The sequence below is a fragment of the Manis pentadactyla genome, chromosome 17, assembly GCF_030020395.1.
Source record: "Manis pentadactyla isolate mManPen7 chromosome 17, mManPen7.hap1, whole genome shotgun sequence".
Lineage (NCBI taxonomy): Eukaryota > Metazoa > Chordata > Mammalia > Pholidota > Manidae > Manis > Manis pentadactyla.
The window spans coordinates 56441384-56464371 of NC_080035.1; the positions used below are offsets into that span (position 1 = coordinate 56441384).

General features: G+C 40.7%; 1 protein-coding gene across 5 annotated transcripts in view; it reads left to right on the forward strand.

Annotated features, from left to right (window-relative positions):
* The first annotated feature begins 9679 nt into the window (after positions 1 to 9679).
* PCCA (propionyl-CoA carboxylase subunit alpha) overlaps positions 9680 to 22988 on the forward strand; it is a 358555-nt gene continuing 345246 nt past the window's right edge. For 3 of the 5 annotated variants that reach the window (XM_036893600.2, XM_036893604.2, XM_057494481.1), the window contains exon 1: positions 9680 to 9835. In XM_036893600.2, coding sequence (XP_036749495.2) covers positions 9731 to 9835 — 105 coding nt within the window. In that variant the 5' untranslated portion in view covers positions 9680 to 9730. The remainder of the gene's footprint in view (positions 9836 to 22988) is intronic. The other 2 variants (XM_036893605.2, XM_036893603.2) reach the window with 2 other exon arrangements.

Here is a 22988-nt window from a genome sequence, read left to right on the forward strand (position 1 = left end):
GAGCCCTAGGAAACTAATGCAGCCTCCCTCATGAAGGGCAGCCTGTCTCTCAGATTCACAGACTGGCATTCCCATACACTCTTTCATCCCTTTATTACTTATGCATGTGTTCCTTAAGAATGGGAGATCATTTCACATATTTTAAAGCTTTTATAAAAATGGTATCAAAACATATGTATGCTCCTACAACTTGTTTTTCTTTATTTTTTGTTTTGTTTTTTGCTCCATCTTATATTTGTGAGATTTATCCATGTGGATACATCTTTTGCTTTAGTTTTAGAACTACACAAAACACTTTCTAAAATGCAAATAACCATATCACTTCCTGGATTTAGATGTTTCAGGTTTCCCACCCAAGGAACATGGTTAAAAACCACAAGCACCTAAAGAGAAGGAGTAAAGGACATGGTGTGGCAAACAGAGATGCCTTTGGATATTTTCAGGTGGGAACCCCTGCATTAAGTCCCTGTTAAATCTTCTGATACCTCAAGAGTAGTAAAAAAATTGGAATTATAGGTGAAAGCTGCCATAGTTTGCATATAGTTAACTGATTCGATTTCAAACACACACACACACACACACATATGTAAAACTAAACTTAGCCTCAAACTGTATGTGGCCCTCTTTTTGCTGCATTGTGATTTCTGTCATTGAGTACAAACAAAAACCCCGAACTCTGTAGCATAGTATTTACTTTCTTCAGGATCTGGCCCTTTCCTATTCCTTCAGCTTTGTCTCTACACACTTCCTTTGTTCAAGTCCTGCCGTTGGTGATTTGTGAAAGTATGCCGCTGGTTTCTTGACTCACTGTTACAGTACGTGCTATTTTTTCTGCTTGGAAGTTTTTTTATCCAGAATATCCACTTATCTACCTTTCAGTAACTTTTTTTTATGGTGATAAACTTTTTATTCTAGAATACTTTTAGATTTATAGGAAATTTGTAAAGACAAAATACAGAGGGTTCCCTTGCGCTCCTCACCCAGTTTCCCCTAAGGTTAGCATCATACATTACTGTGGCATATTTGTTTGAACTAAGAAAACAACATTGGTATGTTATTATTAACTAAACTCTAGACTCTCTGTGGATTTCAGTAGTGTTTAGTTTTTAGTTCCAGGATCCAATCTAGGATACTGCATTGCACTTAGTCATCATATCTCCTTAGAGACATATCTCTGGTCTGTGATAGTTTGTTTTGTTTTTCATGATCTTGACAATTTTGGGGAGTAGTTTAAAAATTTTTATTTATTTAAAGTTTTCAGCTTTATGGAGGTATAAATTACATAGAAAATTGTAAGATATTTAAAGTTTATAGTGTGGTGACTTGATACATGTACACATTGTGAAGATTTCCCCCATCTAGTTAATTAACACATCTATCACCTCACATATGTATCCCTCTATCTCTTTTTTTTTCCTCTGGTGAAAAAATTTCAGTTATACAATACAATGTTATCAACTATAGTCACCATTTTTCATATTAGATCCTTAGACTTTATTTATCTATTGCTGAATGTTTGTACCCTTTTACCAACCTCTGTTTTCTTCAGTGCCTGGCAACCACTTTTCTACCCTCTGTTTCTATGAGTTTGTCTATTTTTTCTAATTTTTTAGATTCCACATATAAGTGATACCATGTAGTACTTGTCTCTGTCTGGCTTATTTCACTTAGCATAATGCCCTCCACATTGGTTGCAAATATCAGGATTTCCTTCTTTCTCATGACTGAGCAACATTTTATACACACACAGACACACACACACGTACATATATATGTGTATATATATATATATATATATATATGTTTTTTCTATCAGATAGATAGGTAGAGATGTGTTCCCTTTTCTTCACATCCTTACAGACAATTGTTGTCTCATCATTTACATGTTAGCTTCTCTACAAGGTGTGAGGTAATATCTCATTGTGGTTTTGATGTACATTTCCCTGATGGTTATTGATGAGCACATTTTCATGTACCTGTTTCCTGTACATGCCATTTGTATGACTTTGGAAAAATGTCTGTTCTGTTCCTTTGCCTATTCAAAAACACTTTTTTTTCTGTTGAGTTGTATGAGTTATGTTTTAGATATTAACCACTTACCAGATATATTATTTGCAAATATTTTCTCTTGTTTTGTAAGTTGCTTTTTCATTTTGTTGATGGTTTCCTTTGCTGTGCAGAAGTTTTTAGTTTGATGTAGTCCCACTTGTTTATCTTTGCTTTTGGTGTCAAATCCAAAAAATAATTGACAAGACCAGTGGCAAGAGCTTACCACCTTTGTTTTCTCCTAGGAATTTTAGGGTTTCAGATCTTACATTCAAGTTTTTAATCCATTTTGAGTTGATTTTTGTGTATGGTTATAATATAGAGCTCCAGTTTTTCTGACACCATTTATGAAGAGACTATCCTTTCCCCATTGTATAGTCTTAACTCTTTTGTTGTAAATTAATTGACCATATATGTGTGGGTTTATTTCTGGGTTCTCTATTCTGTTCCGTTGATCTGTTTGTTTTTATGCCAACCCCATACTGCTTTGATTACTACAGCTTTGTACCATAGTTTAAAATCAGAAAGTGTGATGCTTAAGCTTTTTATTTCTTTCTCAAGGTTGCTTTGGCTCTTCAGGGTCCTTTGTGATTCCAAACAAATTTTAGGATTGTTTTTTCTATTTCTGTGAAGAATGCCATTGGAATTTTGATAGGAATTGCAGTACATCTGTAGATTGCTTTTGGGTAATGGGGTCATCTTAACAATATTAATTCTTCCAATCCGTGAGCATGAAATATTTTTCAATTTATTTGCATTGTCTTAAATTTCTTTCATCAATGTCTTAAAGTTTTCAGGGTACAGATATTTTACCTTCTTGGTTATATTTATTCATAGGCATTTAATTTTTTTGATACAATTATAAGTGGTATTATTTTCTTAACTTCTCTTTCTGATAGTGCATTTTAAGTGTATAGAAATGCAACAGCTTTTCGTAGTGATTTTATATTCTGCAACTTTTTGTATACCTGCCTAGAGAGGCAGCACAGCAGAAGAGAGTGAATGTATTCTGGACTCTCACTGCCTAGGTTGATTATCCAAGCTCTGCTACCTCTCGGTTGTTCACCTTGGGCAAGCTGTTTAACTGGCTCACCTGTGAAAAGGGGGTAGTGGCAGGATCCACCTTACTGAGTTGTTGTAGGGATTAAGAATACCTTTAGGCCACTCAGAATAGTTTCTGGTACAGAGTGAACATTCAACAAATACTAATATTATTTTATCCAGTCCCTTTCTTTCAGAAGTGGTCTCTTTGTAGCTCTTTTGATCTTTTAGGATATAGCCAAGTTTAATCTTAATTGCATGTTATTAGAAAGGGTAAGCAAGAAAGTTTCCTAAACAACAGTATTTACAAATGCTACTTGTTCTCTCAGTGTAGATACAAAAAGGTTGGGGGGGGGGCCCTGGAATAAACTATTACTAATTTGTTCCTGTGAACATAAAAATTGTTATGCATAGATACTAGGGTCTCAAGCACATGTGAGAATTCTCCCATAAAATTCAGGCTTAATTCTTGGGCCAATAAATTTGTCCAGAATAAGAAGGTCACTCAACACAAAGTATGGCTACTTAAAGCTTAAATGATTACCCATGACTGCTATGCTAAGAAAAAGCTCTGGGTACAGCAGTATTTCATGGGCTGTTCAGAGGTGGGCTTTTGTATACAGGCACACAATTTGACACTAATTATTTGTTTTCAGTATGCCAGTTCAGACTCTCCAGATAAACTTTTAAATTTACTAAGGGAAGAGACAACATCTTTATATTTCTGTTGCACAGACTGGAAACAAAAAACTCAATAAATTTTTATTGAACAAAGACAGCTCTGGTTTTAGTGCTCTGATCAGTATTAAGCCTCTCCACAGGGCTTAAGAATCAAGTTAAGAGGATACACAGTGAGGAAAAATGCCCCAGTGCTCCTACAAGACCCCAGCAAAGACCTCACTGCCACCTGGGCTTGGCAGGGACCCTGTAACTGGGTATTTGATAGCCAGAATCTCTGCTAGTGGTGTCTCCAGCAGCTGGAAGCCTCTACTGGTACCACAGGGCATGAACCCTGTGTAGCAACTGCTTCCTCACGTTGTGTTGGATCAACTCCTTTGCTCTATGCAGCCACTGGCGGAGCCAGGACGTCAGCTCGCACCTACCTGTGAGGGAGGACAACAAAGCAAATGTCTGGTTCTCCCTTGGGAAGAGCTCTTCCCGTGGGAAACTCCCCAACATTACAAAGGTGTTCAGGTGATGGTGGAGGCCCATCTTTGAAGGCAGCATTACACAAAATTTGCTCTGCAGGCCAGTGCAAGTCTTGAAAATGTTGGTTATAGGTTCCTGCTATGCACTATATGTGTCCCTTCAAAATTCATATGTTGCAGCCTAATTTCCTGTGTGGATGGTATTTGGAGGTGGGCTTTTGAGAAGTAATTTGGTCATGAGAGTGGAGCCCTCATGAAAGGAATTAGTGCTCTTAGAAGAAAAGACATGTGAAGGCTTGATTCCTTTCTCTCTTCTCTCCATCAGGTGAGCATATAAGAGAGGGCCATCTGCACACCAGGAAGTGGCCTCCATCAGACACCTGCTGGCACCTTGATCTTGGATTTACCAACCTCCAGAATGATGAGAGAGAAATATTTTCTTGCTTAAGCCACGCAGTCTGTGGTATGTTTGTTAGAACAGCCTAAACTAAGACAGTCCCTGTTGGGATAAATACAGAATGGTGAGAAGACAGGCATTGATCTTATCACAGAACCATCACAAAGACTTGGCCAGTTGGCACTGGTTCTTGGACTGCACTTCGAACTGCACCAGAGCAGAGGTTTCAAAAATTTCGCCCCAGGCACAATCCAGTCTGCTGCTTGGTTTTATAAAAACTGCGTGCTCAGACTTTTTTTTTTACATTTTCAAAGCCTTGTTAAGCAAACCAACAAAAGAATACACAACAGAGATGTATGTGGCTATCAGAGCCTGAACTACTTACTGTCTGTCTTTTACACAGAAAAAGCTGGCCAACCCCTTCTCTAGAGCATATGCCAATACCGAATTCTTTGAGAAGAAATCCTTGCCACATTTTTAGATGCCTTGGTTGTTATTCACGAGATGAATACTTCCTATTCTTGATACTGTTAATGCATATTTTTATTCTGACAAAGTTTTTAAGGAATGGTCTCACTTTTTTTATAGTACTAATGAAAATATTTTTAATGCTCTGATTTTTGAAGAATTCTTCATTGTCAACATTTGTGAATTATATACCTTAGTGTTAAATATTTTTTCATTCAAGTTTCAGGAAAAAAGAATCCACTTTGCTCTTAAGTATTACCTTTTTCCTTTGGATGTGTACATAAGTCCTTTTTAGTCTATTTAATTTTCCTTTACTCATACTGTACTAGACTGGGGAGATTAACTGTTCTAGTAATCTCCAAATCTCAATGCCATAAGGAGATAAAAAGTTTACCTCTTGCTCATGTGACAGTTCAGTGTGGGAGGGCAAGAAGGATGGGGCTAGTTAGCCAGTGAGATACTAGTGCTCTTTCTGTCTCTGCCTGCAGATATCTCAGAAAATTAGAAGAGATAAAGAAAGGGTGTGAAGGATTACATGGAAGGGTTTCTGAGTGAAATACCCTAGCCGGAGACTGGGTATTTTACTTCCATCCACATTCTGTGGGCTACACCTCAGGTGCACTACCATATCTAACTGTAAGGGAAGTTAGAAAATGTTGCCTCGCTCAGGAAGAGTGAGCATGTTTGGAGAGGAGCTAGCCGGTTCCTGCCATGTTCTTACCTTTCTTAGGGGTTTTCCTTAGAATCTCTAACTTTAAATGGCCAGGACACAGATACATAGTAGTACTCTATTAGTTAGGATACATGTTTGGCTACTGTAACAAAGGCAAACAAGACAAAAGAAAACATAGTAACTTAAACAAGATGCAGTGTTTTTCTCTTTTGTATAAAAATCTAAGCAAAACATCCCAGGGCTGACATGGCAGCTTCAGTGTCAAGTACTCAGAAGCTCTTTGTGTATTGTTTTGCCTTCCGCAACACCTGTCTGTCTTCTTATCACTGACAACTTTGCCCTCACTGTTGTGCCCACATTCTGGCAAGCTGGGAAGAGAAGGAAAAGTGGCAGGCGTGCCCCTTCCTTTTAAAGACATAACTCAGAAGCTGCCCATGTCATGTCTGCTTACATGCCATTGGCCAAAACTTAGTAACCTGACCACTCTTGCAGGGATGGAAGTTGGGAAATGTAGTTTTCACCTGAAGTCTGTGTAAATTGTGAGAGTTCTCTTACTGAAGTAATGAGAGGAAGATGGATATTAGGGGACAGAAGAATTTCTGCCACAGTCTACCCCTTCATCACTTTAATAGTTTTGCACAACTCCCTTTCTCATCCCATGTACAGGTCAGGATTCGGTCAGGGTGTGGAGCTGCTATGAAGAGTTGAAGAGTATGTCTATTCTAACTATGCATTCTAGAACTGGAGGAATCATCACAGTGTGGCTCAGGAATGCACTAGGATCACTTTGCACAGACCCAAGTCAAAACTCTACAAATCACCTGACCTCCCTCAGGCTCTACTGTCACTGGTGGAACACAGTAGCATTTGGGGCCTAAGAGTTAGTGTCAGTTCAGAACCAGGGTCCAGTAATCCCTGAAAACTGGTTATTTCCCCCTCCCCAGTGCACACTCACCTTAGTCAATAGTTACAATAGGATCAAAGAAAGATTAAAATCGTCTGCCTGATGCACTGGCCAAGGTGGACAAGTTAGAGTTTGAGGGATAGCTGAGGCACCACGCATGTCTGGCTACCAAATGGGAATGTGAGGAAGAATCTTATGGAAGGGCGAAGGAGAGGCAGTTGCCTCTGGATAGCTCCCCCCTCTGTGGGTCCGCAGTTAAGCCCCTGGTGATGGTCTGGGGCTGCTGGTGGTCAGCAAGGAGAGCAGTTGGGTGGATGCAGAGTGGTGACTGAGGACAAACTGAGAGCTCCCAGGAAAATGTTACTATGGTAATAATCTTCCAAGAGGAATTTTAATTTTTAAGTGTGAGGCTACTACCACTTCACACCTGCCTTTTAAATATTGTACAAGCTCCTCTTTTGGTTAACCCAACTGGAAACCACACAGGGAAGAGGATTTGGGGAAACTTAGTTTCCAATCCAGGACCTAGTCTGCACATACTCCCACTCAAAGACAGCCAAATGTACGCAGCTGAAAGGTCAGAGTCTCTTCGTGGAGTGCAGTCTTACTATGTTATACATGTGACTGCTCATGATTCTCTTAAACCCTGACTTTCCTCTGCTTCATAGCCACTACACAATATCAGACAGGTGACTGTAATAGGGTCCAGTGAATCAAGAATAAGATTGGCATTTTACTTCTCAGGAGCAACCTGGGAAGCTAGAAGATAATGTAAAAATGTTTTCAAAATCCTGAGAGAGGGCTCATGCTCCTGGCCAATGTGGAGTTACTGGTTCCCTCCCACTATGGATAAATAAGAAGACTGGACAAAATATATGACACAACTGTTTCAGACATTGATAACAGGAAGCAGGTTTTGGAGATGATAAAATACCAACTGTGTAATACAGATAGATCATAGGAGGTAGAGCTGTCTAGCTCATAATGCCAATCATATGCCCTTGAAAACATTGTATCAGAATTAGAGATTGTATCAGAGAGAGCAATAACAGTGTTATACTCAAGATTTAAAAATGACCATTTTACCACTTGGCATAACAAGGATCATTAGTTTTTCCTGCTTCTTATTTGCTATTTTGGGGTTGTCAACATTATCATCACATACTTCAGGTTTCATTATGTCAGTACCTCACTTCTGGGTACTAAATTATGAGTTGCTCAGGATACAGTTTTAGCTACTATAGTAAAGGCAGAAGTAACAATGATTTAAACAAGATAAAAGTTACAGAGCACAGTGTGCATTAAGCGGTGGAAAGCTTAAGGCCCAGGACCTGGGCTCCTCCTTTCTGATTGCTCTGCCATCTTCATCATGGGGCTCCTGCCTTGTGAGTTACGATGGGTGCTCTAGCACCCACCAGCAAATCTTTCAGGAAGCAGAGAAGAGGAAATGGAGGGCATGCCCCTACTCTTTAGGGGTACAATCCTTACATTCCATAAACAGCCCTTAGTCACATGGCCACGCCTCTTGTAAGGGAGGCTGCATCCTTTAGCTGGGTGGCCATGTGCTCAGTGAAAACACAGGAGCTCTCTTACTGAAGGAATGCGTGGAGAAATAGTATGGAACAAGTAGTTTCATGAAAGCCACGAGTGCCTTTCACAAAAAGAACTTCTGTGAGATAAAACTGACAGAATCTAAGGAGTACTAATCCAAAGGGTAAAAATAGAGGAAGAAAAACAACAGAAAAGCAGGTTTCCTGGGTAGGATATGATTCCAGCCTTAGATAACATAAGTGAGAAAAACTGTCAAGCTGATACTCTTGTTTGTTTTGGCAGTCATGAAAGTTCCTACTTTGGCTTTAAAATTAATTGCATTAAATGTCACCTCCGGTATCCCCAAGCATTTTGTTTGTATGTCTTTTGGCATTTGCCATGCTGTGACATACTCTGAATCATTCCTGGCATTGTAGCTCTTAAGGTGATTCTGTAGGAGTAGCAAAATAGTTAAGAGCAGAGAGCCCCTGATACTGGCCTATTTATAGATGAGATAACCTGTTTGAGATTTGCTTTAAAATACTCCAGCAAAAAATAAAAAGGGGAGTCAATGAAAAAAGACGACAAAACGGTGATTTGTTAAGCTGTGTGAAGGGTGCCAGAGAGATTATAATACTGTTTTCTGTCTTCTGGATATGTTAACATATTTCTATAATGTTAACAAAACAAAAGCCCTGTCTCTGAAGACAGCCAGACCGGGGTTGAAACCCTTCACTAGCTGAGTGACTTGGCCTCTGTAAATTCAGTTTCTCAAAATGGGATAAATGTATGGGCCATTAGAGTTCTTTTAAGGAGTAAATAAATGAGAGAGAATCTGAGACATCTAGTATGAGGTTTGGCCCTTAGTAGTTGTACTCACTAATAATGAGGGTGCCTACTTGCAAGTAACAGAAATTGACTCTGGTTATGGTTAATTCCCCTGACATGGGGGTAATATGAGGTAGAAATAGGACTAAGCTGGAATCTCTGATTTCTAGATCTAGAGCGTTTTCTACGCTATCAGTTGTCCCAAGCTTTACGTTGGTTTGGTGCTTTGTCAGTTTATGCCTTCAAACATGCAGGAGTATAGTTTGAGCACGTGTCTGAATTTAGGACACAGCGGGGAGGTCGTGGCGCGGGGGTCACTCGCTGACATTAAGTGGCCTGGCTGTGCGTCGGTAGCTAAGTGGAGGCTGGTACAGCACGGGGTTTTTCCCAAGCAGGCGCGGGACCTCACGCGTGTCTTCCCGGCCTCGTTAGCTCCCGGGGTCCGGGGTAGACAAGCCCCCGCTGGACTCCGGGCCGGCGCGCCACTCGCCCGCCTCCCTCCGGGTCCGGGTGCGCGCCTGCTCAGCGGTCCCGCTCGCAGCTCGGGATGTTCGGGTAGTCCCGCTCCCGCCCCTCCTGCGCGGCGGGGGAGGGGCCTCGGGTTTCCGGCTCCTGATTGGCCGAAGTGCGGGAGCTCCCTTTTCCGCCCCTATCGGGGTGAGAGGTCAGCGGCGCGCCGGTCGGCCGGGGTTACAATGGCGGGCATCTGGGTGGCGGCAGCCGCGCTGGTCTCTGCCGGACGGCGTGGGCGGCGGTCGCCGCAGCCGCGGATGCTGGGTGCGGCGCTGTGGCCCCTGCAGGTGAGGAGCGACGGGGCTCCGTGGGCCCAACAGCCTGGCGGTGGCCCGCGCCGCTGAGGACGCTCCGGCGGTGCCCCGCGGCGCCCGAGTGACGCCCGCGGCCCCGGTTCCGCGGTGGTCGGCGCCGCTCGCTCCCTGTCCCCGGGATTTCTCGCTGGGGCGGCGCAGAGCGGGCGGCCTTCGCTGCAGCTGTTACTCCGAGGATCTTGGAGGGCACAGGCGCCGGCGGAGCCCGCAGGCGTGTTTTCTGTTCTCTGGGAGCGGCTGACAGCCTCCCGGCAGTAATTTACACGCCTTTCCCGTGCACGGTCCCTGTGCCTTACTTGGCTTCTTTTTGAGCTTTCCACCGTGTGTTTTTAAGGATCCTTACAGTTTCCTTTTTCTCTTGCCTCTTTCCTGCTTTGAAGGGTCGCTGTGAATTGCTGCTGACGTAGATTTAGGATTGTCAACTTCTTAAGTATCACACGATGCCAGGGTTGCTACTGCCTTTACCTTTGAGTCGAAGCCTACTTTAATTGCATTACATCAGAGTATACTGTATATGCATCTTGTGAATTTATTTTTCTTTTTTATGTAGTGGTTTGCCTGATTTTTGTACTGTTCTAAATACCTTTTGCTACTGTTCTTTATGTGCTAGGGGTTCATGGTGGTAGCCTGGACTTGTTTTGGAATGTTTGTGTGTGGCTCTTAACACTTTATCTAAAGCATGAAGCCTCTCAGTTTCTGAGCAAAGACTACTTACTTTACTTTATGAATAGGGCTTATTAAATCGCTGGAACAAATTCTTTAGAATGATTCCTTCTCCTTGAAGACCACCTGTCATCTGGTTCCGTCTGCTTGTTCAAGTTCCTTAAAAAAAAAAAAACCTTAGAAACTGACACACACCTTGACTTACTATTGTTGAACTTTACAATTGAAAGATACTTTGGAGATCATCTGGCCCGTCCTACTTTTGAAGAGAAGGGAACTGAGGCCTAGATGAGCAGCGTTGAGAGCTGGAGCTGATCATGGTAATGGAAGGAAGCCTGCACCTGTGTTACCTTAGCGCCAACTTCAGAATGCCCACTCTCAAAGAACAACATTCTTTGTGTTGTTGCTATACAATTTGTTTTTCATCTTTATTGTTCTTTAATCTGCTAATCTTTTTTGGCTATACTGATTGGGGTTGCATGACTCTTGGGCATTTACAAAGGAGGCATTTACTCTTGTGGGCTTTGGAATCACACAGACGCTTTGTGTATTAGACAAGTCACGGCATGGGGCCTTGGGTTCGTTCTTTCAGCTATGTTTTTTCTTTTTCTTCAACAAACCTTTTTTTGAATATTTTCTCTCTTCCATCTCTAGGTGAATGAATATTTCTACCTTTGTAGAAATTTTAGTCTGTCAGGGAGAGACAAATGGATGTGAAATGCTATTAGGGGAAAAGGTCCTGGTGCTGTAAGAAAATAAAGTGGAGGGATTTGACCAAGTCAAGATTTTGAACTTTATGTCCTAGATACCGTTCTGATGCTTTATTTGAATTAATTTATTCGATCCTTGCAACAATCGTATAATCCCCATTTACGGATGAAGAAATTGAGGCGCAAAGTGTTATGTGATTTGCTTAAAGCTACAGAACTCCTAAGAGGCGGAGGTAGGGTTTAGAACCAGAACCAGTGCCCTTAATCATACTATACTGCCTAAGGGAAGGGAGTGTTTTCCTTTGGAAGTGAAAATTAAAACAACCTTTGAAGGACAAAGTGACTTTTTTCTAGGCAGAGGGAAGAGGTGAGTGTAGTTATGTGAGAGAACAGGGCACGCTGTAAAGGGCCTGTGGTCAGAGGGAATGACAAGCTGCAAGTACAGAGAAAATTCTGCTTAGGCTTAGAGCCTGCTGGGTGACAGGGAGGTAGGTGTGAGTCAGCTCACGCTGTGACTTGTAGATGGTGCTATTAATTTCAGACTTTATTTTACAGCATTGGGAAGCCATTCATGTTGGACATGGGGGAGATTACACTGACATTTTATTTTATTTTCTGTGTGCTATTACACTGCCATATTTTAGATTAGAGAGGCTAACAGAAAAGGCAGTTGTTTGGGCATTGCCTTGCCAATGTGTTTCAGCCCTGGACAAGTTCACTATGGATTCAATGTGACCAAAGAAATGACAGTAGAATGTTCTTGGGGTGAAAGGGTTATGTCCAACTTTATTCCCACGGTGGCAGGTAAATGACTAGAATCCGTCCACTCAGAGCGAGTCTGCATGCAGCAAGCCAGTCTCTGCCTCTGGGCTTCTCTGCCTGCACAGCCGTCCTCTGATCCTCTGTCCTCAGCGCTGCCACCACTCCAGCCTCTGCTCTGCTCTCCTGCAGCCATGCCACCCAGAGCACTGAGTGGATTTCTTTATATAGAGTCAGTGACTATGTATATTGCCCACACATGTGTGTAAGTGCGCTAGCTGACCAGGGCCAGGTGAGAACCCTGGCCATAAGAACCTTCATTTTATCCACAGGCACTTACACTTGTATATGATTTCTGTGTTAATGTGTAAGCTTTGACTTTTTTCCCCTGGTTTCTTTTAATGTGTTGGCAAAGACTGTGTCTTGTCTATTTCTGTGTTCTTAGCACAGTGTTTAAAACAATATGGACATGAATGTGGGATAGGACTGACTGGAGTAGAATTATATTTGTGTCAGTAAAGAATTTCTCCTGGAGGTGGGAAGAAACTCTGAAGTTCACTGTCATTTGAGAGGAACTTGAGCTGCTGCTTAGCTTCTCTCCATTCATCTCTTCTGTGAACTTGAAATGTGCTCCACTAAGTCTGTGTCTGAAGCAGAACTTTTTGAGATCTTATTCCTCCCATTTCTCCCTCCACCCCTGCAAACTATTTCGTTGTTGGAAAGCAGATTGCTAACTAGATTCTAGTCTAGAGAATTCTAACCATTCTTTTAGCCAGTTAACAGAATTGGATTGCTTTTAGGGTATATGGAAAGTTCATTCACCTTTTAGTCTTGTTTTGTGCATCAGCTTTTAAACATTCTGTTGACCTAGTTTTTTTCTTTTGTCTACATTGTTCAGTGGTTTCAAGATGTTGGTTTTATGATAATTGCTACAGTTCATTGAACTTTTATATACTTTATATGGTTTCATATGTTACTTCTTATCCATGTAACACCTAGGGGCAAAATTCCAATTTTAAAGAAGAGGAAAAAAAGCTCAGAGCAGTTAAGTAACTTGCTTAAGGACACAGTTGCCTGAGGTAGAATTTGAACCTTGGATGTTAATATGCCAAAGGCTTGTTTTTTGTAATTACAAATTGTCTCCCATTTGAATGATGGTCTCATTATGTAGTGCATTCATGAATCTTGAATGCTCATGCTTTATGTTCCTTAAAATCCGTTATTTTCTTTTCTAGTCAAAGAAAAGGATGTGTAAGGATATCTGAATGCTTTAGCATTGCCTGGAGGCAAATCTTTCTAACAGGTTAATAGATTTCTGACAATCATTTGGGAAAACAAATCTACGATTATTATAGAAATCAGTTTCTGGTATAAAAATTGCTTATGGACATTTGTGCATTTATACATTTGCTTTTTGGATTTTATTCTGTTTTTAAGAGATTCAGAACAGAGGAGTGATTGGTAGAACCCTTTTCTAAGCAAGGAGGAAAGATGGTGACCTTTTTGATTAAGAGAATGAAGGAAAAGGATTTGTTTAAATGATGCCAGTTTTTGATAAAAAATGTAGGTAAATGGGAGAACAGGGATACAAAAGGAAATTTGGGAAGGAAAAAAAATTTGGGGAAGTGGTGAAAACAGTGTTTCCTTTTAGGTATCTGGAGTTGGACTCCAAGAGTCATGTTGAGTTTCGGGGAAGAAAGTGCTTTTTGGGTGATCTGATGTAAAAGTTGGAGTATGTGAACTTGGAAGGATATAGTATGTTAATATTTAATTGAATAGATACTCGGTCTTATTACCCTAATCTAGGATTTGGAAGAAGAAGAGATAGTAGGATTTAGAGGAATGATTTGAGAAGAGCCACCATTGCATTCTTTCTTTGTTCCTCTAGAGATGTAATTACGCATTCACCAAGTGTGGGGCATCCACTAAGTGCCTGGCACTGGGGTATGCACTGAGAGGATCAGAAGAAATTACATGTTCCCTGTGTCCCTGGTGTATGGAGGTCAAGCAATGAAAATAAAGATTGAAGGAAGAATTTGATAAGGTCTTTCTTTGGTCTTTAATGAGAATAATTTCAGTAAATTGTTAGTTGAAGCAAATGTATACTTTTTTGAAAAATGAAGGTGTTACATGATTTAAAAAACTAGTTTATTTATTTTAAATTCCTATTAACATTTTCATTAAAAAAAGATTAAACTGGGAGGGGATTAATATACAGCTGACCCTTGAACCACATGGGTTTGAACTGCATGGGTCACTTACACAAGGATTATTTTCAGTAAATGTATTGAAAGTTTGGAGATTTGCAGTAATTTGGAAAAACATTTTCTTTAGCTCTATTGTAAGAATATAGTGTGTAATATGCATAACACAAAATCTGTGTTAATTGCTTGTTATTAGAAAGGCCAACAGTGGCCCATTGGTTCAGTTTCTGAGGAGTCAAAAGATACATACAAAAACAACAAAGAAGTTATGTGCAGGTTTCAACTGCATAGGGGGTTGGTGTCTCTAATCCTTGTGTTGATCAAGGGTCAACTATAATAAGATCAAAATAAAAGTGAATTTAAAAAATGTTGGAAGATTTAGATTTAGAATTTCAGTCAGGAACACTAAGACAGTATCCATGGACATACCTGCTGGCTTAAAGCAACCCAGATTTACTCTCTCACAGTTGTGGAGTCTAGAAATCAAGATGTTGGTGGGTCCATGCTGCCGCCGAAGGCTGCAGTAAAGCTTCTCCCCTCGCCTACCCCAGGCCTGCCTTGGCCTGCGCCTACGTCATTCCCATCTCTGTCTGCGACCTCATGTGGCCTTCTCTTCTTTCTCCTCATGCGTCCTCGCTCTCCTTTCTTTTACAAGGACCCTTGTTGCGTTTAGACTGTGACAGGAGCCAGGATGATCTCATCTCCAGACCCTTGACCTAACTATGTCTGCAGAGACCTTTTTTCCAAGAGCCACATTCTCAAGTTCCAGGACATGGACACATCATTTTGGAGGGCACCGTTCAACCCACTACACCTACTATGTGCCAGACACTGTTCAGTGCTGGGGATATAATAGTGAATGTTTCTGCCCTCATCGTGGTTACATTTGAGTCGAGGAGCCTGGCAGTGTTCACATGAATTGGTGAGTTCCAAGATGGTTTAAATGCTCTGAAAGGAGTGGGATAAGGAGTGGTGGTGTTGGCCCTGTGTGTGTGGGGGATGTTACCTAAGGAAAACAGGGGAGACATTTCTGATCATGTGGCATTTGACCAGAAAACTAACACTGCCCTCCATGTGACTATCTGGGGGCATGCATTCCAAAGGCAGAAGCTCTGAGGAGAGATGGAATTTGGTGTAACCACAGGATGGACTTGCCAGTGTGGTTCGAGTGAAGTGAGGGAGGGAGGAACACTAGGAAGTAAGGGTGGCAGGACAGAGAGGTCGGGGCTTGTATTTGGAACCTACCCTAACAACGGAGTCCCTGGGAGGGCTAGGCCAGGTAGGTTTACGTTCTGGAATGCCCACTCTGACTCCTGTGTGGAGAGTGCCCCAGGGGGGCTGTTGTAGAAGTTCAGGCTAGAGATGATGTTAGGGTGGTGGTGCTGGGTTGGTGAGAACCAGGAAGGCTAAGGAGGTGTTTTGGAGCTAGAGCCAGTAGTCCTTGCTTTTGGATTAGATGGGAGGTAAAAGGAAAGAGAGATCAGGGACCCTTGAAAGGAAGACAGAAAAGACCACCCATTGTAGGATTCCATTTATAGGAAATGTCCGGAATAGGCAGAGCCATAGAGACAGAAGGGAGATTGGCAGTTGCCGGGGGCTGGGGACCTGGGGCGGTGGGGTGAGGCGGCATGTGTGAGGGTGAGAGAGACTGCTGGTAGCTAAGGGGTTTCTTTTTGGGGTGATGAAAAAGTGTTTTGGAATCAGATAGTGGGGGTGATTCCACAATCTTATGAATAACTGCTGAGCTTATATACTTTAAAAAGAATGATTTTTTTAGTATGTGAATTATATCTTAATTTAAAAAAAGGAATGACTTACATTGACCTAAGCCCGTGGGTGCAGTAGTGCCTTAGTGACAGGGAAATCTGAAGCTTCGGAGGGAAGGTCAAGGCAGTAGTTACATTAAAATAATTTGATTTAGTTTGGAACATAGAGGGGTGGCTGATCTTATCTGTTGTTTGTGGGGTCATGTAGTGTGTGTGGGAAATAGTCAGAAACCACCTTCTCAGGTTGATAAATGATTCTGGGGTTACTGAAAATGGCGAAGGAGGAAGAAAGCTGTGTTCTCATCTCATCATCAGACCGCCTTCATGTGCTTCTCATTCATACAGCTGAGGTCAAGTAATGTGCCCAACATCACACAGTGATTAAGTGGGCCATTCAGGATTCAAGCTCAGGTCTCACTTCAGTGCCTTTATAATACCATATTAATGAACGTTAGCGAAAAGGAGAAAGGGCAAACTTACACGTCTTGGTACAGAAAGTAGTCCGAGCCTCATAGCAGTCATGGAAAAGAGGGAAGCAGAAGGCCACAGAGCTGTCCGTGTCATGGAGTGAGGACCATTCATTCATTAGGAAAAACAAGCCTGGCCTAGTGCCGAGTGCATATAATACATGATATAAGGGCAACTAGCATCCAATAAGTAATTTATTTGATGCTTGTTTTATATAAAAAGTACAGTGATATTTCCCATCTCATTTGTTGTTATTAATCTGGCACTTGTGGAAGTTATAGTTGTGTAAAAACAGTTTTGTGGAGGTGGGGTGTTTAGGTTTTCCAGAAGCAGAACCTGAAAAGGGATTTTGTGCAGGTGGTGGTCAAGAGTGAAGAAAGCAGTATAGAAGGGGTCCCAGCTGGAGAAGAGCTGCCGAAGAGCTTCAGTCTGGTCCCACCGTGGAGCTGTGGTTCTCAAAGTGGGAACTGCAGCCTGCAGCGGCAGCCACGCCTGGGAACTTATTGGAAATGCAGGTTTTCCAGTGTACCCCAAACCTGTCAGTTAGAAATGGGGAGTGGAGCTCAGCAGTCTGTCCAAACAAGCCCTCCGGGTCACGGGGATGCATGGTAAAGTCTGGAAGCACTGCTCTAGATCAGCCTTGTCCAACAGAAATAGAATGTGAGCTGCAAATGTAATTTAAAATTTCTGGCACTCACATTGAAAAAGTAAAACAAGGTGAAATTAATATTAAAGCATTTTATTTACCCAATATATTCAAAATATTATTTTAACATGTAATTGTTAGAAGTTAGTGGGGTCTTTTCTACTTTTTGATACCAAGTCTGCAAATCTGGTATGTGTCTTGCACTTGGAGCACATTGGAATTTGGACGGGCACATTTTGAGTGCTCAGTAGCTGCAGGTGGCTGGCGGCTGCCATTTTGGATAGGCTGCTTGTAAAAATTAGGTCGCACAACTGAATTGGTCCCACCTTGAGGTGAGGGGGATGGCCTTTTGAACCCCCATGTTAGTCATTGACTGTGGGCGGGAGAAGGGGTAGCTCCCTGGCTTGATGGAGAACTGTCTGGTTGAGGCAAATTGGCCAGTCGAGGAAGCAGGCGTGAGCCACGAGTCGTCACTGTATCAGCTGGGGACACCATGAGTCCTTGTGAAGAGGTTTTGCATGGGCACCAGCAGCATCTGTTACAGGTTGGGTAGGAGAAATGGCCTGGTTTGGAAGCTGGCATGGGATGATCAGGTTTAAGGGGTGATATATACAGTTTTCAGGTGCTCTAGCTTACTGTGAAGAGTCATGAGATTTGATATCTTTCTTACATGCTGTATATTCAGCTTAGCTTTCTACAGAAGGTCTCAACAGATAAAAGATTGGGTTGGCTAGTGAGGTCTGTTTGAAAGAAAAAGCTATGCTTAGTTGAAAAGACCTGACTTACATTAGAGTTTTTAGAGGTCATCTCCTTGGAAGGTCACTCTGAGTCTGTTAAAATGCTGAAATAACATGCACGAGGTGCTTCCCAGTTTGGTGTAAAGGAACACGGAAGAGAGGACCTTTGCTTGGAAACTGAAGATAAAGCACTAGCTAAAGGTGACTTGCACCTTGGTAAGTCTTATGGCTACATTAACCCCCAGTTTTGAGGGTAGTTCTTTGTTTTGAAGCAGAATGCATCCTGATAATGAATTAGTCTGTAGATATGTTAAGAACAACAGTAGTTTTGGTTTTTGCAGAGCTAGTGTTTAAATTGTTCTTTAAGATAATTGCTACTATTTTTGCCAGTTTGGGCTGCCCCTTGAATCCACTGTCCAGACTGTTAAAATAGATATTATTTTAGCTTAGAAAAGAATGTTTCTGTGTTTGCAATGGCTGGAAAGCATGTATCCATTTGTCTAAAAAAGCACTTTGTCTAAAAGCAGCACCGTTTCTTTTTTTGGTTAACAGTTACTATGTGCTTACTATAACATAACCACAACTGTGCTAGGCATTTTACACATTCTCATGGAATCCTCATTACAGCCTTATGTTCTAGGTAAGTAGTTATTATGCCCATTTTATATATGAGGAAATTACCTATGTATTTAAGAAAGCCAGCATTCTAACCCAGGTCTGGTTCTGAGTAGAGACCAGATATACTTTATTAAAGTATATCATTGATACACAATTCTTATATTGATTTCAAATGAACAACACAGTGGTTCAACAGCTACCCATATTATTAAATCCTCCTCCCCTCTAGTGTGGTTACTATCTATCAACGTAGAAAGATGTTACAGAATCACTGACTATATTCTCCATGCTGTACTACCATCCCTGTGACCAACTTATACTGTGATTGTGAATTATTGTGCACCTTTATTCCCTGGACCTGCCGCCACCCTTTCTCCATAACCACCAGTCCCTTCTCAGTGTCTATGAGTCTACTGCTATTTTGTTCCCTCTGCTTTGCTTTGTTTTATTTTCCACAAATAAGTGAAATCATATGGTACTTGTCTTTCTCTGCCTGGCTTATTTCACTGAGCTTAATACCCTCTAGATCCATCCATGTTTTTGCAAATGGAAGGATTTCTTTTCTTTTTATGGCTGAATGATACTCCATTGTATATATGTACCATATCTTTATCCATTCATCTATTGATGGACACTTAATTTGCTTCCATATCTTGGGTATTGCAAATTGTACAGTGATAAACATAGGTAGACCAGAGCTCTTAATTACTACATTATTACTCCAATGGTAACTTCCAAATGGTCTGATAATAATTTTAAGACAGGGACAGATACATAATTGGATTTAGTTTTTGTGTAGTATCTTACAGTTTCTTGGTGCTTCACAATTTATAAAGCTTGTTTGATCCTTTTAACAACTCTGTAGGAAAGCAGGGCACCTACATTTTATAGAAGGAACCTGGAGTCCAGGGATATGATTTGCTCAATGTTGCATAACTGTGAAGCAGGGGAGCTATGAGGTGACTCAGGTCTGGTGACTCTGAAGGTCATGCTACTTGCCATCTGCCATGCTGTTAGCAGACATTTCTTTTCTAAGTGTGGAAAAAATAGGATACCTTTATTCTTTCAGAAGAGAACCAATGGAAGTGTGTTACTGGGAAGTCATTTTGTAAATGCTGGCTCTTCTCCTTTTGACTGTGATGGGCTAAATAATCTTTATAAATGGAGTTGGTTAAAGTTTTCCACTAGGACTTCTTATTTCTAGGAAGTTTCCTAAAAGAATTTTGGACTGGGCTTGTAGCCAGTTTGTTATAAGCTTCACAAAAATAATACATGTTTAAATTCTGTGTAGAGGTCCAAATTAGCAGATCTTTCCCAACTGTTCCCTACATTTAGAAAAATTTTATGTTGTAGCTCTACAAAAATTGTCTGATTTTTAACTTGAATTCTTTATAATTTTGAATTTCCATGAAGGTCTGCCCAGGGTAAAAGGAACAGAGAGAACCTTTATGAGGCCAACTACAAACCAGTTTGGACTTGCTGTGGGAACTGCCCAAACCCTTGTTTCTCTGTAGTGGTGGTTCCGCTGTGGCAGTTCTGTCTGTTTGAGCCATTTCTACTTCTAGTTACTTGGCTAAGCGGGGGCATCCATGTTTTTAAAATTTTTGGGCTGCATCATCACAGAGTCACATGTGTACAAACTATATGATTTTTTTTATACTGATGGTATAGTTTGTCAGATCTTCAGAACCAAGTATTAAGTAGAACAAAAAAGATTTTTAAAAATCAGTTTAATCAATTAGGTGTGATGCTATAGCTTCTACATTTTGGCCAGGTGCAATTTGTAATAGACTCGATAGAGTTTTAAGTGTGGTGTAGATGCTTTTTATGCTAGTTTATGTTATTGGTAGTTCCTGAAAGTAAATAGATTATATGTTGGGTCAATTGACCCACTTAAGAGATTTCCAGATCATTCTGGGTTAGAAACTCTCTGTCCTTTTGGGCCAGGTTTAGCTTAATCCTTTCTTCATGAGCTTATACGATGAGATAGAGTCCTGAGGTTTTAAATCCCAAAGTTATCCTAGAAATTTAATGCATAATTTAAAGTAATTAATACCTATGAAATTAGCTGTTTCCACCCAAGTAGTTCCATGTGTTTTTTTTTTTAATTGCGGTATTAGTTGATACATAGTTTCAAGCATACAACACAGTGATTCAACAGTTATGCACATTATTAAGTCCTCACCCCCTAGTATAGTTACTATCTGTCAGCATAGAAAGATGTTACCGAATCATTGCCTGTTCTCCATGCTGCACCTCTCCCTGTGGTCACCTTACATTATGACTGAGAGCGGGCTTGTCACTCTCAAGCAGGTCAGCAGAGAGGTCCTAGTCCCCGTCTTGGCTCACATGGTCTAGAATGCAAAGCACCTTAGAAAAAAGTCATCGTAAACTTTCATTTCTTAGCGGAGGGGTTAGAGATGTTTGTTGAAATCATAGAAATAGTATCAGGATGAGTTAATTAGAATTCTGGTTACTGGGTTTCTGCTCCCAGTGTGCTTTCCCAGGTGGTATGCCGCTTTCTTTTTTATTATTTTTTATTTTGGTATCATTAATCTACAATTACACGAGTAACATTATGTTTACTAGACTCCCCCCATCACCAAGTCCCCCCCACATACCCCTTCACAGTCACTGTCCACCAGCGTAGTAAGATGCTGTAGAATCACTACTTGTCTTCTCTGTGTTGCACAGCCCTCCCCGTGCCCCCTCTCTACATTATGTCTGCTAATTGTAATGCCCCTTTTCTTCCCCTTATCCCTCCCTTCCCACCCATCCTCCCCAGTCCCTTTTCCTTTGGTAACTGTTAGTCCATTCTTGGGTTCTGTGAGTCTGCTGCCATTTTGGTCTTTCAGTTTTTTCTTTGTTCTTATACTCCACATATGAGTGAAATCATTTGATACTTGTCATTTTTCGCCTGGCTTATTTCACTGAGCATAATAACCTGTAGCTCCATCCATGTTGTTGCAAATGGTAGGATTTATTTTCTTCTTATGGGTATGCCACTTTTTGAAATGTTCCCTTCCCTAGACATGTTTCCTCTCACTCTCCAAAGCTAATTAGAATACCTAAAATGTCCATTCTGGGTTATATTTTGTCTCTTGAAGACTCACATTTGGATTTTGCCATTAGGAATCAGTTACACACTTTGTTAGTGATTAAAGACACATGCATGATTTTTGCCTTTTATAAAATAATATGTTGACTTTTTCCCATGAAAGACCATTATGTCCCTTACAGTATTGGGGAGAATTTGTAAAAATGTAAACTATTTTGTTGTTCCATGTTAATAAAATTGATAGGAAGCTGGTATGCTCTTTATTCTCTTGTGTAAATATCTCAGTGCTACCTTGCAGCACAATAAATGTGAGAAATTCCTAGGTAGCTTTTGCTTTTCTTTATTCTTAGTTTGTTCTCTGCATTGGCTGAGGCTGTAAACACAAGACATGATTTTCCTGGAAGAAGTAGTGTCTTTATTCTATTAAGTTTGATGTAAGAGTAAAGTTGCTAAATTATAGCTATTCTGAAGGCAGTAGAAGACTGGATTTTTATTTATGCATACTGGGAGTGGTGAAATCCTCTTGTAAATTGTTTTTTTGTCCCCAAATCATATCTTTGCATAGATGTTACTGTTATAGTGGGAGGCCCCACTAATTTTATTATTTCAAAATAAAAACTTCAGAATGCTTTTAACAGATCTATTTAAATCTTGTAACCATTACAGCATAGCCTTGTGACTTTTGAAAAATTAAAATCCTCCTGACTCAGTTTTTTTCACTTTTAAAATTGGGGCTAGTACTCTGGAATTCACGGGATGCTTGAAGGAATACGTGAGTTTTGGTCTTTGAAAGGGGCATAGTTAACAAAGACAGTTTTCTTCCCATTCTTAATCTATTGCTCTTCCTGGTCTTTTACTGGATATTTAGCTTGATTTTGTAAAGTATATCTTTCATATCTATTACCTTGACTTTTGTATAAATATTACATTTTGAAATTTGGGACTTGATACTTTAAAAAAGTAACTGTATAAATTTTGAGTTCATTTAAAAATGTTGCTATGGAAACATTTTACCTCTTATTTGAGTTATCCTCTTAGACGGTTCTAAGGGGAAGTTCCCAGAGGTGGTACCCGCTGCTTTTTGCCTCTCCTTTTCCAGCCCTTCCATGCACCCCCTGCCCCCTTTTGGGTCTAGCATTGTCAGTGACTACCAGGTAAATTGTTTTCTTCTGGGTAAATGTGGCTGTAATTTTTATGAGTGATTGTTCTTCATCTTTCAGCTTTAAGGTACCCTTTTCCCACAAACATTTATAATAATGAATTATAAGTGAACTTGACTATTAGTATCTTTTTATTTTATCGCCAAACCACTTTTGTAGCAGAAAAAGTAAAACAAGAAATCATGTGCAAGATATCAGCAAATAAAAAAACATGTTTTACTTTTCACGGGTCACTGTTAAAACTGAAGTTGTTTGAAGGCCAATACTCCTGTAGGTTGCATAACCTTTTTTTTGTGCTATGTGACATTCTAATCCTGCCATGATCGGCAAGACCTTT